This window comes from Nesoenas mayeri (assembly GCF_963082525.1).
Source record: "Nesoenas mayeri genome assembly, chromosome: Z".
NCBI lineage: Eukaryota > Metazoa > Chordata > Aves > Columbiformes > Columbidae > Nesoenas > Nesoenas mayeri.
The window spans coordinates 15,085,455-15,104,829 of record NC_137542.1 but is presented as its reverse complement, the minus strand read 5'-3'; the positions used below and the strand labels follow the sequence as shown (position 1 = coordinate 15,104,829).

General features: G+C 40.7%; 1 protein-coding gene across 1 annotated transcript in view; it reads right to left on the bottom strand.

The window, feature by feature from the left end:
* Nucleotides 1–18,898, bottom strand: part of MLLT3 (MLLT3 super elongation complex subunit) — a gene marked incomplete at its 3' end in the record, with an annotated part of 124,083 nt that extends 105,185 nt beyond the window's left edge. Inside the window, exons 1-2 of the mRNA XM_080362756.1 lie at nt 18,859–18,898; nt 18,129–18,309 (exon numbers count right to left, since the gene is read on the bottom strand). Coding sequence (XP_080218882.1) covers nt 18,129–18,309; nt 18,859–18,870 — 193 coding nt within the window. The 5' untranslated portion in view covers nt 18,871–18,898. The remainder of the gene's footprint in view (nt 1–18,128; nt 18,310–18,858) is intronic.
* Nucleotides 18,899–19,375: the final 477 nt, after the last annotated feature.

The window sequence follows — 19,375 nt, the reverse complement described above, 5'->3', positions numbered from 1 at the left end:
AATTGTATTCACCAGAGCTCTGAAAATAAAAATAGTTACCTAGCAACTGGGAAACAGTCCTTGAGAAAGAGGAAGAGGAGAACAAACTACTGAAGTGAGGTGCTGAGCAACTCCAGAAGAGCTTACCTTCAAGCCTTCACTAGGGCACAATAAGATTAGCCACACAGGAGTTCAGCTTGGTAGATAAACTCACAAGATGTAAATCCACTTGCTGCAGCTATACATCTTGTTTTATGGATGTTTAAAAGGGATCATGTTCCTTTTTGCTATAAACTTTACACAGGAAATAGTAACATAGCAGCAGCATCTTAAAAAGAGTGTTACAAAGAAGACCTCTTGTAAGGATCCATTACCATTTGTGTTGGTTTAACCCCAGCTGGCAACTAAGCCCCACGCAACCTCTCACCCACTCCCCCCTCCATGGGGTGGGGGAGAGAAAATCAGAAAAGTGAGAAAAACCATGGGTTGAGATAAAAATAGTTTAACAGGTAAAGCAAAAGCTGCACACACAAGCAAAGCAAACCAAGGAATTCATTTGCTGCTTCCCATCAGCAGGCAGGTGTTCAGCCACCTCCAGGACAGCAAAGCTCCTGGTTACTTTGAAAGACAAAAGCCCCAACTCGAAACATCCTCTCCCCTTCCTTCTTCTCCCAGCTTCATATGATGAGCATGACATCATATGGCATGGATTTGACAACCACTGGTAAGACAAGGGGTAATGGGTTCAAACTGGAACACAATACGTTCCACTTATATTTGAGAAGAAACCTCTTCTCAGTGAGGGTGACAGACACTGGAACAGGCTGCCCAGAGAGGTTGTGGAGTCTCCTCTGGAGACATTCAAATCTGCCTGGACACATTCCTGTGTGACCTCATCTAGGTGTTCCTGCTCCAGCAGGGGGATTGGACAGATGATCTTTTGAGGTCCCTTCCAATCTCTAACATTTGTGATTCTGTGATTATCTCTTTGGTCAGTTGGGGTCAGCTGTCCCAGCTGTGTCCATTCCCTATGTCCTGTGCACCTCCAGCCCACTCACTGGTGGGGTGGCATAAGAAGCAGAAAAGGTCTTGACTGTGTGTAAGCACTGCTCAGCACTAACTAAAACATCCCTAGATTATCAGCACTTTTTTTCAGCACAAATCCAAAACACTGACCCATGTTAGCTATAACACTACAAAGAAGATCAACTCTATCCCACCCAAAACCAGCAGACCTTTTAAAGCTTCTCAGGCCCTCTTAGAACTCACAATAAAAATGGATGCACTTCAGATTCTTCCCCAAAAGCTACACTGTCTGTGCAACTGCAAGATAACACATACTAACAAATGGAATATAAACTCCTCTGCGTGCCTCAACTAGTGCAGACACACCAAATAAACAGAAACACCACATTCTTGCTAGTTTTAGAAGCTGAGAATGGGGACAGTATAGAATGGAAAATTCACAAAAGCACTTCACCTACCACATGCTGCATACAGCTCCTTGGTCACTCTTTACACAAAGAACAAAAAGGGGGAAACTGCAACCACATGAGACCATATGAGCACACAGAGAAGAAGAGGATCTGATTTGTGACCACTTAAGGAATCTGAACATATGTAAGTCCATGGGACCTGATGATATGCATTCCAGAGTCCTGAAGGAACTGACCGATGTAGCTGCCAAGCCACTCTCCATGACATTTGAGAAGTCATGGCAGTCAGGTGAAGTCCCCAATGACTGGAAAAAAAGAAACATCGCACCCATTTTTAAGAAGGGTTGGGAAGAGGATGTCAGGAACTACCAAACTGTCAAACTCAACTCTGCCTTTGAGGGCCTCTTGCAACCCAAACTATGCCATGATTCTAAAGCATTGTAGCAGATGCATCTCCTTTTCTCCAGTGGACTTACTACAGACCAGAGATGGTCACAAATCACAATGAACTACATGAGCTTTTAATTGAATTATATTTTAGTACATGACCCATATGAGATCTCAAACGCATTTATTACTAGGAACTTGTTGAAAGTCAAATGTCATAGCCATGCTGTTAGAACAGACACCTGCAGAGTTCCCACTCATATGATTTTAGTGTGTTACAAATCTGAAAGTTTATTGAGATACATCCAAAATCTCCACTCTCCCATTGCTCCACAGCTGACACTATTATCAATTTATAATGCAAATAAGAAACAAAAACAACTTTAGCTACACAATTCTCAAATGATTAACCTCATTGCCAAGTTGTACCCAAGTTACTTCAAGTGATAATCCTCTGAAGACACAGTTTGAATGGCAATCACGTTACAACTCAAGCTACATGGTAAGTTTTGCAATTGCTCACACCTCATTGCATAGAAGTCACCAGCTATTTGGCCCTCATCTTGATTCAACTGTATGTTTTCAATTTCTGGCAAAGCTTTTCCAAAAGGAAGTGGGCTAAACATTTAATGCTGTATGAAGTTCACAGAATCCAAATCCTCACCAGCTTCTTTTGAATAATCCCATCCCAGCAAGGACATCCTCAGCTCAGTGAGAAGCCCAAGAATTGAAACTCAAACACTGCTTTATTAGAGGGAAGAAATTTACAAGCCAGACCAAATTAGACAGCTCAAGTCAGGAGCTAACAGTCAAACAAATATCATAAACTGAGAAGAAATAGCTATGTCTTCAAAATAAGATTTAGGTATTGAAAAAACCACAATCTATATGACAAGCTCAACAACAAATCTTAAACTGTTTCTTCCATATTTAACACATGAACATGAAAGGTGGAAACCAACTAATGGTATAACCAGACAATCTAAAGCTATTGAGAGCAAGCTGCTGTAAATCAACCGATCTAGAAGAAATGAATTTAAGAAAAATCCTACAGCTTATTAAAAAGTTCAATCATCTCCAGATAACAAACGACAAAGATAGCTGACATTTTAATAAAGAAACCAATATTTTTAGTGACAGGAGCGACACTAGTAGCAGGAAGAATGGCACTAATTCTTGAGATAAATATCTCCTTTCTCAGAGTAAGGGCTAGCAGGAATACCATGAGATTTGCATAGGGCAGCCCAGTATTGGAGGTGCCAAACCTCATTCACACAGTAAGTGAAGTTTCATTGCTTGTTAGGCAATATTAATATTGCCTAACAGACATCCACGCTCTCAAGAACCAGAAAGAGATCACGGACAAAGAAATCAGGCTTACCTAATCTATAAAAATAGCTTGGGCACCAGCAGGCTCACCTAGATCAGCAAAAGGAAGAGTGCTGGAGCAGAACTGCTAGCTTCTGCTACGTTGACCGTGGTGCACTGTATCACTCATTCTTCTGGGCCTCAAATTGCCATTTTTAAGTTGGAGCACTTCTTCCTTTGACCACCTTGAACACACTGGAGTTTCAGGTCTGCACACTTAAATGTTCAGTCATGAATGGTACCTGGGCAAATCGCTTGAAGTTAAGACTTCCAGAAAACAGCAAGGGCATCACGCTTACACTTACAACAGAAAAATAAACTACTTCCAATTTTCCAGAAGTGAGGTTATTTGGACTACTTACTCATGCTGCTGCATAAGTTTGCATGAATTTTCGTTCTGACTTATTAGTAAGTCCTTTTTAATCTGCACATTTTGGACAACGCAATCTTGTACTAAAGGAACAAACAAATGCGTGGTTTCACAGTGCAAGTAGGGTATTAGATATCTTTAAAGAAGACAGGGTCTGTGTTAGCTTTGCTTCAATAAAAGCTTCCTAAACCCTGTTTCCTTTTTGTTCCTTTGAGAAAACAAAGCAGCACTTTGTATTTACAGCTTAGTTCCTGCTTCCAAAATACCTCTTTAACTTTTTTATTATTTTTATGGTGGATATAAATGGCACCAAATTGTCAAATCACAGCTATTTTCTATGCTACCTATACAAATAGGTCTGATTTCTGGCAAGCCATAAAACAATTACGGCTGAATTCCTGTAGCCCTTTGATATCCCAGCTTGTCTGCAGTTCTTCAAAGCCATCTTAAGGCAATGCTAAAAATCCAGTTTCCAGAAGACACAGATGGAAAAGAAAGCATTTCAGTTCCCACACATTTAAACATGAACACACAAAAATCTTCACACAGGGATGATTATGTCTGAAAGGAAAGTGACTTAGAACAAATGCCAACAGATAAGATACGGCAACAGTTTAAATCAATGCTGCCTCACAGAAGGCAGAAGACAGACAACTCGACAACGCAGAGCAGGGAGCATACAACACTTGCCCCGGGGTCCCCAATACTAATTGCAAGTTGGAAAGCACATTTTCCTGCGTCAGCATTCAACTCCCACCTTTCTTGCGTGGACATCAAACAAAGCAATGGAAAATAATCATAAATAAAGGGAAACTGTGAAACTGCCTAAGCATGCAGAGGAAGCAAATATATTATCTCTCCTTTTATGGTACTGATATTGCCAGTAACAAATTACAAATACATAGAGTATCAACTATCACAGGTACCTTAGGATATCTTTGTGTTATTATTCTATTTTTAAAGGGTCCTTCCTTCATGTAAGCAGGGGCAGATAGTTCTTCCTGTACCAATACAGTTTCTGACATCCACGAAACATCTTACAGAGGCAAGGCAACAACACGATAACTCCTTTAAATAACACCAGTAATGCTTTTTCCTCGTAAGTGACCTGGAATTTTTAAAAAAATTAAACTAAACAAATTGAAGACTGATGACTGTATATCTTTGCACGAGAGAAGCTTCTACATTGTCCAAGGAAAACACTATCAGAGTAATACAATTCACATTGGTTGAAAGACACAGAAAAAATTCAAAATACCTTTAAACTCTTTGCTTATTTTAAGTAGCTCCTGTTTTTTCATGGAAGGGTAAAAAAAAAACCAAAACATTGGTAGTAATTCCTACATGTACACAGTCATTATACTATAAATTACAATTATGGACTCTCTATTCTAGAGTTATGATTTGTATAAATGTGGTGCATGCCCATATGTCAGATTTTTCATCCTCACAGAATAAATTCGAGGCTCTAGAGGTGCTGCACAAAATTATCATCCTAAAAACAAAATTCCATAATTTTGTTTTAAATCCTTCCTTTGAAAAATAGGCATCAACTTAGCGATCTCAACAATAAAAAGCATCAGTCAATGAAGTGAAAATCAAAAGAAGATGACTAGCCTTTATTCCATGCCTTTTCCCGATTCCCATCCTCACCCCATTCTTTCCTGGCACTTTTGAAGAAACACACTTCTCGTGATCTTTTAGAATTTTGCATAATTTTTATGAAGTCTGCTATTCTTAATTTTAGCAAGGAAAAGTTGCAAAAACCCTTTTAATCCCATACTTGGCCACAGCTGGAAGCATTTTGTACTTACTGGATCCCTATTATAATTTGCAGTTAAACCATAGGGCCCCCACACCAGTTTTCTGAAAACTATTATAGAAATGATTTGGAGACCATTTATATCTATGTACAGTACAACGGGCTGCAAAAAAAATTATGATGGAAAACCGTCTATGGAGAGCAGGAGGAAGAGGAAGAAAGAGCCTTATCTTCAGTACCTGATTCCATGTCAGTCAGCCACCCTTAATTTGCTTCAATGTTTTCCATACAAAGATAGAGATGCCAGTTATCTTTTATTGAATAGTTATATTTTCAAATAAAGAATGTTCCAGAAATTTTCTGAGTTTAGATTAAGTAACTGAAGCCTCAAGGCAAACACACAGATCTGATCACTGCATTAGATTCCAAAATCGCTTACTGTTAAAGTAAAAAAAACCAACAGTACAATACATTTAAACACATTTACAGCCTTACACACCAGCTAAAACATATAGCTTAATATTTACATGTAAAATACATAATAAAAAATGCATTCAAAAACCAAATGTTATTACAATTATCTAGACTTCAGGACAGACCATGAAGGAAGAAACTGAAACCAAAATGTAAAATCTTCCATTGTCTAGACACACAAATTGACAACTTCCCAGATTTAAGCTACTCAAACACAAAAAAGAAATCAAAACCATTTAAATATTCTGCCTCAAACACAGACAGATAATTTTGACTGTACACTTAAAATGTCCATCTACAAGTAGTTTATTATTATTCAACTCCTGTAAAATTTCAGCTTAGGCATTAAAACAGAAATGAAAGGAAATATCCCTGCAGACTAAGATTAGTGGACTTAATGAAACTAAACTTTCATTACAAAACCTTAAAGATCTGCAGTGTTGCTTAACTTTACCTTTATTGTATTAAAAAAATCTATATCTATGTCTATATATATATATAGATAGATAGATATAGATATATATATCTCAAGGAAGTAACCTAATGTAGATCTGCTTCATAGAAACCATTTTGTTTCCATTTAGTTTCCAGGCAACAGAAAGGATAATGAAAACAAAAATCATCTACAGTCGGACAACCTTACTTTTGTCAAATATTAATGTTTATTCTCATGTACACTCAACGAAGACATTTTGTTTGGAAACTATCTTGCAGGTGAAAAACAAAATATCCAGTGTGACATGGTTCAACATTTAACAATAAAGCTTTAAGCAAATACTAAAACAATTGATGACTACCATTTTAAGAACAGGCTTTGATTAAGTGCAACAACCAACAGATACTTTCTGTTTCCTAAGGCAGGGGTATTCAAAAACAGTAGGTCCAGCACACCATCTCAACTAAAAACATTGGACGGCTACAGAATCTGCACAAACACTGTGCAGGTCTATGAAACACTCGATATTAGTAAAAGGTGGGTGTGAGTGTGTTTGTGCACTTGTGGTTTTGTATGTGGTGCATTTCTGAACTTCACTCTCTCATTATAATCACTTGTTCTTCGCTCCTATGAGCGCTGAGCTAGAGCCATGTTGTACCTGGACTCACACAGAACAACCTGCCCACCTGAAGACCTCCTCCCCTCAAGTTACCCCCAGTGCACCCCAGCAGTGAAGCAGCTTCTACTTCAGGGCATTGCTTCACAGGAGAGACTTGTCACTGTCATCTCTCCACTGCGCCAAGGACTGATGGAACAACTGGCAGTGTTCCCAGCCGGTGCCTGCAGAGGCAAACCCAAGTGGTTTACTATTGCTGGGCCAACTTAATTGGTTTAGGTCTAAGGGCTGGTCTTGGCTTATCTGCACAACACTGACGAAGGCACCCAAAGAACTCAGATGGAGTTGCTTCACAGTAATTTATACACAAATACCTTACAGAAAGGATCCAGGGAAGCATCACGGAAAGGCTAGCACAAAAGAATAATACACGTAGGAGATAAAAGAGGCCAAGACTACAAGATAAATACTACACTTATCTGTTGTAGTTTGCTTCTTATTAAGTAAGGGAGTGCACTGGTTCTTACAATAAGACTAATCTCAAAAAAAAAATTCTGAGAAGCGAAACTTCCTGATGTATCCTTATTCTTCAGAAAATAAGGATGTGCAACTGTATTACAATATTGCTACTTTAACTAACCTGTTATGAATTACTGAGTAGACTATATGTTATGGGTAAGGTATTTTTTTCCTGAGAAAACAACACAGCAATATCCTGCAGAATTAGGCTAAAACCTGGCTCAACTCAAAGGGGCAAAGAAAGTCTCACCAAAATGAAGAAGTTGGACTTTCTGTTGTGGAATATTTGCTAGATGCAAATGGAAGCATTTACAATACTCAGACTCACAGAAATCACACACTTACTTAAGAGACACTTTAGACAAATTAGTGACAGCCAGGCAACTATCAACTCCAGTGTCAAAAACCTTTGAAGTCGTAAGAGTACAGGAATTATATCAGAGATGAGAGCAGACCTTTGCGGCTTTAAGAGGCATAATCTTAACAGCAGCATCAAAACAGATAATGAATCTTCACACATGAAAGAGGAATTCACAAGAATAATATTTTCTGACTGCTGTGTAGCATACAGACAAATTCCTTTCAAGATTGTATTTTAAATTAAAAGCTATACAAAACAGTATGTTTACAAAACACACCTTTTGGGTTTTTTTCCTCTCAAAACATATGTATATGCTTTCTAGATACTACTCTCACAATTAGATTATTTCTGATTATTTTTTGAGATAACTAAAATTCACCTCTTGGTGTTTTCTTTGTCTTGTACATAGCCAGTTAACTACACTAGTAAAACCATATTTCTGTCCTCTGGTCAGCTACATGTAGAGAACTATTTGCATAAACATTCTTGGTGTTCAGTCTTCAATGCACCAAAACCGCTCCACAATGAAGCAAACCTCCCAGCCCTAGGAGAGCACAAACCGCTGGACCTGAGCTCCACTCTCATGTGCTCCCCTAAAGAAAGTCAACAACTGGATGCTGGCTGGAAAAGGGTGGGCATTGGATCTGGCTAAAAAGAACAAATCTGTGCTTATTACCATCCACTTATTTCCTCAAGTTGACGTTTACCTTTTTACAGGGGCAAAACACCACAACAGTGGCTAAAAAAAAAAAATAAAAATATTGCAAGGACGTGCTGTTTGTTTAAATGTGAAAGCTCTTCATTTTTATACATTTATGGGGTATGTAAAGAAATACTTTGGAATAGTTCTAATAAAGCCATTTTCATTAAGATCTTCTTATTGAAACAGATTTGAGACTGATTTCTGTTCCACTAATATGACCATACATATTTCAATACACTTTACTCTTTTATGCAGTTTTGTCTCTCCTTGCAGTAATATGCAAACACCTTGAGTCTCCAAGCAAGTCCCGAAAGACAGTGTTGCCCCACATTGGGAAAAAGAAAAACAAACAAACAAAAAAAAAAAAAATCAAAGAGCAAAAAACTCCACAGGAAAAAAACAATATCAAGCAGTATCCTAGTTAAAAAGCTGCCCTTCAATATTACACCAGACCTGTGCATCTTCATGCTCAGAAAGCACACGAGGATTCAAGTTCAGTCCACCTCTCTTCTGCTTTTCAATAAAGCATTAGGTTAGTGCTGCAGTGACTTAAAAACAGCTGTTGTGTAAACAGTTTTATCAAATGATTCAATAAAATATTCACTTGGAATTTACATTACTCAAGATAAAATGTATAAATATGTTTTTCTGCTAATTATAGAGACTAGTACTTGATGACCAGAGGAATTCAAATGCTATTTACCCATTTAATACTTATCAAACAAAATTCCTCAAGAAGACTTCTGTCCTCCCCTACCAGAAAGACTGCTCTGAGTAACAGTAAACATTTTTGGACCAAATCTTTTTGCCCATACACAAACACCACAGTTCCAGGCCTCCAGCCCACAACATCAAGCATTTCTGTCTCAAGTGAACCTCAGCGTTATTCCTCTCTGGATCATTTGGCCTTTAAAGTTAGCACATTAAAGGTAAAATAATGTACACAAAGAAAGTACTTGCTTTCCCTTGCAAGCTTACAAATGCAGAACACCTTGTCTGTCAACCCTTGTTTCAAGGTATGTTATGTTCACGTTACTTCTGTCTAGAAAAGCAAAACAATGAGTGTCTCAGTGAGTGTGGTGTTTTCCTGTACTAGCTTTAGAACATCAGGCACAAATAGTAAATTTAGACTTGTTGCAAACCACTCAGCATGTTAACAGTAATCAGCAAAATCAATTCACCTCACATTTCTTGTCCAGCTCTGCTGTTTTTGTTGTTACATATAATAATGCAGTTTGCACTATAATCTCTGCCATCATAACCATCTGAAAAATAGAAATACCTGTCTTAGTATTTACCTACGTAAGATTACACACAAAGAAACCACATCCTACTGCATAGGTATATGCTTTTTTACATAGAATTACAGACAAGTTACTGAAGCCATACGAAGGCAATTCATATGCCTCAGCTAATGAGAATAGGTCTGAACTGTATTTAAAATAAATTACATTTGACCTGTCGTTTACATGACATTACAGCTATTGAGACCTCTGTCCATATAGCATGACACAGATTTTTAAACTAAAACTCATCCAGTGAGCTCAAAGAAACAAACCTGAACTCCAAGAGAGCCAGAGCAGGAGCTCAGCACAGGATCAGTGGCAGCTGGCAGGCAAGGGAGAGTTGAGCATTGATGCCTTGCCGAGGAGCACCATCACAGGGTACTAATGAGATAACCTCTGGCGACTGACTGGTAGTAAGAGGCTGTCATCCACTAATACTGATTAAATGAATGGCACCTCAGAAAGAATTTAACTATTTTCATTTTTTAAAGAGGTATTGAACAACAGGTTTTACCCAGGAGTGTCTTAAAATTATTTTCTACATTGTAAAAATTGGTATTTTAGCTGTATCCTTTAATAGCACACAGTATAATACATTTAGTTTTAAAATAAGTTCCCGCACAGAGATTCAAGTAAGCATACAAATATTTCAAATTCCAGCCTGTTCTTCCTCCCATTTAGGTACTAGAAAGCACATTAAAAGGCCAACAGTCATACAAAAAGTAAACAACATTTCCGTGCACAGACACAGAAATGCTAGCATTTGACTGCTTTTTTGTTTTCATATATGATTATCAATTGCTATCCAGGAAGGGAAGAAACAGAATGATCACATATGAACTAAATTGTGCTTGTTTAAAGTTCAGATACCCATCATAGGAATCTCACAAAATCTAATACAGTCAAACTGCAGCAGCCTACTGACTTAATTCTGAATCAAAACTTCATAAATTAATCTGTGCTTTTCCCACCTATCAAGAGCATTATCAACAGGCTTTACAGGCTGCAAATACAAAGTAGTCAGTCTTTTCCATTGATTCTATCAGAACAAAGAACAGAATGACTTTCTACAACATTTCTCCCCAAAACCCGATTAAAAAAAAAAAAAAAAAACAAAAAAAACCACCCTAACCATACTGCACAGATTTGTTACAAGAACAATCTTCATACCTTGAACAGAACCACAATAAATGACACAAATCAAATTTCCAAGATTTTACAGCTTACTAATACAGTACTGAAAAATCTTAATGGGTATAATTGTACCTGAAGTTCAGATTGTCTAAACTGCAATAGTAAATATGTGGTTTCAAGATTTCTTACATATCTGTTTTTCTAAGGATAAAAACTGCACAGACATAAACAGAGTAACAACAATTAACAGCAAAAAACACAGCTGTTCTCATTTTCTCAAATAAATGGTAACAAATTTAACCGTCTACCGATTTAAACATCTTGAAATATCTTCCCCCTCATCTTACTAAAGCAGTATATCACAGATCTTACACTCAACAATCTGCTTTTCTGTACTTCAAGTATTATTCTACAGCTACACAAAACTCTTGTGTACAATAGGGCTGAAGCTACAGTTTGTTTCCTACCATCTAAAATTGAGAATACTTACAATCACAGAGTATTAATATGGTAGTTTTAGAAAGATGTAACCATACAGTTACTTTAGTTTTAAGAAGCTATTAGCAATTAAATGTTGTTCAAAGTTAATGTGAAATAAATAATGACTTAAGAAATCAGACTCAGAACTGGCAAGCAGTTCTGACATAAATCAGCATTTACCCTTGCAGAAACATGCTGGCAAGGGGAGGAAATCTGGCCGAAACCAGGCATACACACACAAAAAAAACCCCAAATGTTCAAGTAAACTTTAAAAACTGTAAGTTTGTAACACTGGGGAATGTGGCAGCCTTGTTATTCAGGCCTTCTCATGCTGATACATAGTCACTGAACAAGTCTAAGGGCCCATTGCCACCCTTGCGTCTGCATTTAACTCAGTTTCAGCTGAATGCAACGCAAGTGTTTACACACAGCAAATAACTTCTGATGGAAAGGTATCATCAGATTTGTATACTCAAAACAGATGTCTACTGCCCAATCTGGGAATCAAGTCCTTATTACACTGTATACTTCTAAATAAAGCATAAGCATTAACATGGAATGTGATCATTTTTAGAGATAGATCAGGGAGGAGAAATTACTTATTAGAAACATGTTTTCTTATGCATGGAGTGTCTTACCAAAGCCACCAAATTTTTACTGATGGCACTCATGCAAAGATGAAAATTTATGGCTTCCTTACATTCAAACTCTTTTCATCCTCTTTGAAACAGAAAACCAAAATGCTCTTGTGATTTGCATCCGCCTGAATTAGGAAGTGCACTTGGAAACACATATGTACCCTCAAATCTACTCAGTCTTTTATTAAAGTAGTAGCACCATTAAGTCTCACAAGTTTCCTGTTAAATATCCGAAATTCCTCACTAAACATTTGAAATTTCATTTGGTCGCAGCTGAATGTCATTGATGAGCAAACTGATGCCCAAGAACACAACCTTTTTGCAACTAGAATAGCAACGTCTGCCCCAAAAGATGCAGTGTCAAACCTGTATCAGTAAGACTGATGGAAAAAGAAATTCCCACATGCCTATCATACCTAGAGATTTAGGCTCAAGCAAAATTTAAGAGGGGTCGGGGGAGGAAACAACCACACTAAATCCAAACAGATCTACAATTAACCTAAATTCTTACACATGTAGCTAAATATCCTACTAAAATATCCTGCAGAAAATTGATGGCCTGATTATTGATCTTGACCGCCTGCCTACACGAGTTGGTATAAACATAAAACTCAAAACTGAAGTCAGACAGTAAGAATCTGCTTGTGGATCGCTACCTTCACACCACTCTATTTTAAAAGGAGCAGGAAAAGACTTTTTTTTTTTAAACACACAGTGTAAAAATCAGCAGAAGAAAAAAAATAATTAAGCAAGAACACTGAGTGAGATAATATTGTTTGCCAATGCTCTCCAAGACAATATGCAAGTTACTAAAAGCAGCAGCGTTTGCATTGTGCTCAACAATTAGGCTAGGAAAGGAAGGAAAGATTACTGATCTTCTTTCCTCTTCCCTTCCAATGTTCCTCCTAACATAACAAAATATTTGAAAAGCAAATTTAAAAAATAACATCTGGGGAGAACTGCATCATTCTTCCTAATCAAAGTTCTTTATAAGACATGTCATTGATATTCTTTGCCAGCATATTATCAATAAATACTTTTAGGGAGCTTCATGAAGCATTTTTACAGCCAAAACATAGATCACTAGAGACCGCTTTAAAATGTATCATGAGATGTGTTTTCACAAGAGGATTAAGTTGTCACTGTAAAAAATTTTGCCTAAATTTAAACATTCCTTTAAAGCAGCAGACCAAAACATCTCCATGGAGGAGCCTTTTTACATCTTCATACTGCACCAATCTGTCTGCCACAAGTCAAGCAACTGATGCAGTCAACTTAGTTCAATTTTTTGCACAGTGAATCCAAATACACAGAAGCAGAATTTGATTGGCTTTTTTTCAATGCATGGTAGTGCACAGTGCACAAAAAAGCCGAGATTTTTTTTTTTAATAAAAAAATAAAATTCTGCATACCGTATTAGGTTTTATGTACAAATAGGTTTTCCCAGGAAGAGCTTACAAACTAACTGAAGGATGCTCTTAATGAGCCTTAAACTCTGTAGCTGCACTGCTGCACGCTGAGGGTGGAAGAGACAGAACCAGGTGCCGCTCACACAGTGTGTGTCAGCACATGTGCCAACACATTGGAACCAAAGTCAGCCCATGGGTCTGTGTGGGCTTGCAGGGCAACCCTTTCCACTCCACACTGGCCCTGACCTTCACACCACGCTAACTGTCCCAAAAGATTCTTACCTCGCTGTGGCCCAAAATATTGTGCCCTCTGGGACAAAGTTATCTTAAAAAACAAACACACAAAAAGTGTCAGAGATAATAAAGACTGCATCTTTTAGAGTCTCTTCCTCCTTGCTGGACTCCTACAACACAATGGATTCAGAAGAGATTTTGTAACATTTCTAAGCAACACTATTCAGAAAAATCATCTAGTTGAAATGCAGGACTAAAACTGGAAAACCTTTCATAAGAGAGGAGAAGCAATGTGTTTACGAGGAAGAAACCATCAGCACCTTTTACAGTACCTAAGTCTATTTAGAAAATCTTAGGGTCCACTAAAGTTTCATTCTACACTAACGGACAACTTAATGAGAACAATCAATAACGGAAATGTAGACTTTCTAGAAAAATGTTAGCGTTTATTCCATCCTGTAGGAGGATCACAAGGAGCTCCACTTCCATCACTTTGTGATAGCATTGTATAACTTCTTGAACTACAAGATGCAGTAAGCATTGTTCCCCTCAGCTCCACAGAGGAAAGCAACACCTCCCACTATTTAAGTTACAACATTCTGGTGTCCAAAACACCATTTTCATATTGACTAAGTTATTAGCATAGACATATTAGCTCACCTGTTCTTTTATAAAAGAAAAATGTAGTTTGTCAAAATGCACCACTGATGAATAGCAACTTAACCACTCAGGCCACATGAGTGCCAATGTAGTTTTTTAAGTGTGCTTATAGTGAGTCATTGAAATACAAGAGATGTGTTTCCTTCTCCAACTGAAATACCATAAAACAAATAAGTCAGACTGCCTTTGCAGGGCACCAGTGTTCATTAAGCAAGAAAATATTTCTACATTGCTTAGCATACAAAGAAATAAGAAATACACTACCAGACAAGAGTAACAGCTCCTCTTCTGGAGGCAGTATCTCAACTTATTGAAACAAACAATAACCTGGTAATAAATGTTGTTCCACATACATGCTTTAAAATACTACACTTCTACACACAGAATAAAGCTATAATCTTAGCAATTGTCCATGTCTTAGCCAATTTACTTCAGCATCATGAAAGAGAAAAGATTTGAAAACAGCAGTATTTGTGATTGCATTTTGCTTTTAGAGAGCTTTTGTCTGGCAAACTCAAAACAGAGCCTGGGCATGAGTCGACTTTCCGAAACGTGACAAGTAGCCCTGTAGCCACCTCCCATTGAACCACCCATGGAAGTCAGATGGCAGGAGTAAGCCATTAAATGGGAGGACATTTGCAACCAGTCACTGTGAATGCCTTTATGCTCCACCGTGCAAAGAAAACTGAAGCATTCAGTCACCATAAGGCAAACACAAAACAATAAAATCCATGCCAAGCTCAAGTTTTAAAGGTGAGACACTGGGAAAAAGAAAAAGACTATTTTATTAGGTCACTCTAGCTTATCCACACTCTGTTCCCTGTCAGTCACCTCCACCTTCCCATCCTATCTACGCACACAAACTCAGCCCCCCTGTGCTCCAACGACTGAACGCTGTTCCCAGCTATGTTGCCACCTTAAAACTGATGCAACTTCAGGACACAGGACCCTGCTTGCTCTGCAGCAGCTATTAGCAGAACAAACACTTGGACACACCTTTGTAAACTCACCACCAACCTCTAGTTATTTCCAAAAATCCCTAGTACAGCCAGACAGATTAGCAAAGCCAGAGTTGTAGCTGGCAAACTGACAGTTTACCCAGCTACTCTCATAAACATGCAAAGCAAACACACTGAAAATAATTCATCTCACTTGCTCCCCTTAATGTTTGTAACTGTGCCCCTCAAAGTGACTGAGCAACAGAAACAAATAATGAGCTACTAATGCCTATGATAGCCTATTCATTTATTTTTTTCAAATTGATCTGTGAGCTCTACAGATGGACTTAATGAATTCAAACTTTTCCTAGCAAGCACACATGCTAAAGCAGCCATTCACGGCATGAATCCACAGACAGAAAGATCACTTACCAGAGAACTAAGTGTTATTACGGGTTGTCAGTATACTATTACTTGCTTTTGATCAATACTGTACACCTACTTCAGCTTCCAAAACCCATGGTTTAGGATTAGTTTGAGATACCAAGTATCTCCAACTGGTAACTTATTTTATACTAAAATAATAAAGTATATAACTTGAAAGGAAGTGGTGGAAAACAGGTAGTTTGATTAACATTATAAGCAAGCATATCATTCCTATCAAATATGCAATGCTTAAGATACCACCCTGAAGGCCACCTGAGGTCAAATCAAACTAACTACACTGATTTACAAAGCCAATAGAGCCTATAATACTTTTGTCAAACATTTCAACTGTATTTGTAAATTAGAAAAACAAAATGCTCCCATTTACAAGGCACATATCACCACCACTCTTTGGAACACCTTTGAACACCAGTAAACATTCTAGATAATTCATACACAGATTGATCTCGGCAGCACAATGCTCCTCTTTCCCGCTGTGATGTTAAGTGACTCAAATTTCTTCAGCATCTATTTTTTTGGCTCATTGATGTAGTTTTAGGAGGATAAGCAAAGCCCAGAAGTGAATGGAGTGTTTTCCATATGAGCTTAAACTCTGCTGGATGGGAGCGGCTGTGGTGTTCTCCTACAATCCAAGTCATGTGCAATCACAGTACGACAAGTCCCCTCCCGGGCTATGTAAACTGGCATCTTTCCCAGCAGTTGCCACATCATGAAAATGATGCATACAAATAAAATCCCAAAATAAACACTTTAAAACAATGGCTTAAATGACTGCATAACTAAACTCAGCAGCTGGAGACACAAAGCACTCCCAGCGGCAAACCATGCACCTTTCACTTGCAAAAGTGCTAAAAGATATCCTTATCAGCAAGCTCCACATCACACCTAGCAACCAACCCCCAAGTCTGGGTTGCAGAGTCATGTTCCCTGAGGCTGGACAACAAATAAACAAAACATGGATAATAAAAGCAGAGAGCATCAGGAACACCCTCTATGCAGAGAGAGCTTCAAAGTGTTATATGTACTTTCTACACATGATGATTTCAACACATCATCTAATTCACTGAGTGTGGATCATGCTGTCTCACCTATTTAGACTACTCAGACCCATTCTCAGGAGTTTCTTTGCCAAACTATTTAGACTAACTTGAAGTCATAGTTTTCTGTACATAAAATAGAATAAAACAGTAGGAAGACTCCACAGTGCAATCTGTGTCTTCATTAATCAGAAATCGTATTACATATGATCTACTGAAAACTCTTTGTGCAGTACTGCACTGGTTTTCAACAGATTTAAAAATTTATCTACTCCATGATAATAAAAGAGAATTAATAGGTTATACTTCAGAAAATAATCTCAGCAGTCGAAATAACTGCAATACTTACACTCCATTACTTAAGGGAAGGAAAATATTCTAGAAGAAACACAATAATTTTTGTGAAAAAAAAGGCCACAGCTTTGTATCTTCAAACTGGAAAACACTAAATCAAAATCCCTGTTTTTACCTTACCACAAAAAAAAAAAACCCAACCCTTTTTAACTCAGCCCTGAAAAATTTCCTGTCTTTTGCTACCCGAACATTCAATTTTTCTCCACCTAGACCTAAGCAGACAGGATTTATGATGATGTTGTTCTAAGGAACTGCAGGAGTTCCAGATGCCAATAAAGATTACAGACCAAATGAAAGATAACTACTAACCATTGTGCCTGCATAGATAAATAAATCTGGTCAGTTCTTTTATTTGTTCTGTTACCTCCACTAATCCAACCACAATAATCAGGACAGTAAGGGCTCATGAAACAGATTTGAAAACAAAAGGCTTCCTATACCTTTCCCAGCCCAACTTATGTGGGTACATATGCACAACACACACACACCTTTTGAGAAGTTTTCATGTACTTAGGAAAGAGTGAGGCCCTTACAATGAACCAGAGAACTAAGCAGAAAATGAAGTGTTGAGAAAGTCCAAACGCAAGTACCAAGATCAGAGCAGGAAAACATTTCCAGTCATCCCTGTCCCAGAGAGTCATTTGGTACATCGGGAGAAAGTAACCCTGGCCAGAAGAAAGCAACACGTGGGCAAAAACCTCCGGTGCAGCCCGACCCCGAGGCAGAAACCAGCCCCGTGTCACCGACAAGTGAGAGACCAGGAGGTGCCAGGACCCAGACCCACGGCTGGGCCGGGAGCCGGAACCGCGGGCAGCCGTGCGGAGACCCCCGCGACACCAAGAGCGGGAGACGAGCAGGGGCAGAAAGGACCCCCCATATCCCGACCCCGGGCCGCCCCAAGCGGGGTGGGAGAAGGGCCACCGGCAGCCCACCACCGCGCTGACGGCAGCTTTTGTTCTTCCACGGAGACCGCCACAGAACCATCAGCTGCTCCCGCTCCGAGATGGCTGGGAAACGCTCGTCTGGGGGGAGACCCCCCTACGGGCGCCTCTGGTAGAAAGCCGGTCCCGTCGGGGCGGCCCGCGGCGGGCCCTACCTACCTCTTTTCGGCCTGGGGAAGCTCTCGTGTAGGTGAAAAACGACTTTCTCCACAAAGTGCTGAATGTTGCTGTGCTCGGGCCCTCTGACAAACACCATCCAGTCGTGGGTGAAGCCCTCCACGGTGGGTTTCTTCCTGACCTGGGCTCGGTGCCCCAGCTCCAGCTTCACCTGGACGGCGCACTGCGGGGGGAGAGGCGCGGAGCGGCCGGTGAGCGCCCGCGGAAGCGGGGCTGGGGGGACGACCGAGGGGCAACCGGCCCCATCGCAGGCAGAGGTGGGGGCGAGGGGCACACAAACAAAACAGTAGCATATACACGGCAAGAGAAAAAAAAAATAGAAAGGCATCACCGTAACCCTGCAACAAAAAAAAACCGGCCCCACAGGCGAGGGCGTAAAAGAGCTCTCGCTGCCACCGGGAGGACGCGGGGAGGAGCGGCCGCTGGCCCGCGGTGCCGTCCTGCAGGAGCGGGCAGCCGGGGGCCGCTGTCAGGGACGCGCTGTCCCTCTTCCCGGTGCCTCCGCGTCCGGTGACCCCGGTGCGGCAGCGGGAACATGGCTGAGGCGACACCCGCCGCCTCCCTCGGGGTGCGTGCGTGCCCGGTGCCGGGAGCGGCGAGCGGCACGGAAAGCCGCACGCAAAGAGAAATTCCCCGTCACGCCGACCCCTTCCCGGCGACGAGCACGCGGCAGCGCGGGCAGAGGCGCGGGCGGCGGACCCGCGGTACTCACCGAGCTGGCCATGCCTAGGGCGCCGGTTCCGCTGGGGCGCTCGCTCCTGTCCCCCGCCCCCACCCCGCAGCGCTAGTTCATGAAGACGTGGACGCGACGGCGGGCGCGCAGAGGAGCGGCCGGCGGGCGGGCAGCGGACATCCTCTGCCTCGCCGCTACCGCTGTCTGCCTCCGCCTTCTCCCCTCCCTCGCACCACACCGAGCCCGCGGCAACCCCGGCCTCCGCGCTCCGCCCGGCCCCGCCGGCTGGATGAGCGCCCGCCGCGCATGCGCACCGCCCGCGGACCTGACACCGAGACAGAGACATAACAGTGTGCGGAGGGAGGCGGGGCCGGGCGGTGCAGGCAGCCAATGGCGTGCGGCGGCGCGGCCGCCAGTCGCTCCGCCCGACCCCGCCCCGCCCTTCTGGCCCTTAAAGTGACAGGTTGTGGGGACGGGACGTGTGCCCGGCGGGGATGTGCCGTGCCGTGCCGTGCCGTGCCGTGCCGTGCCGTGCCGTGCCGTGCCGTGCCGTGCC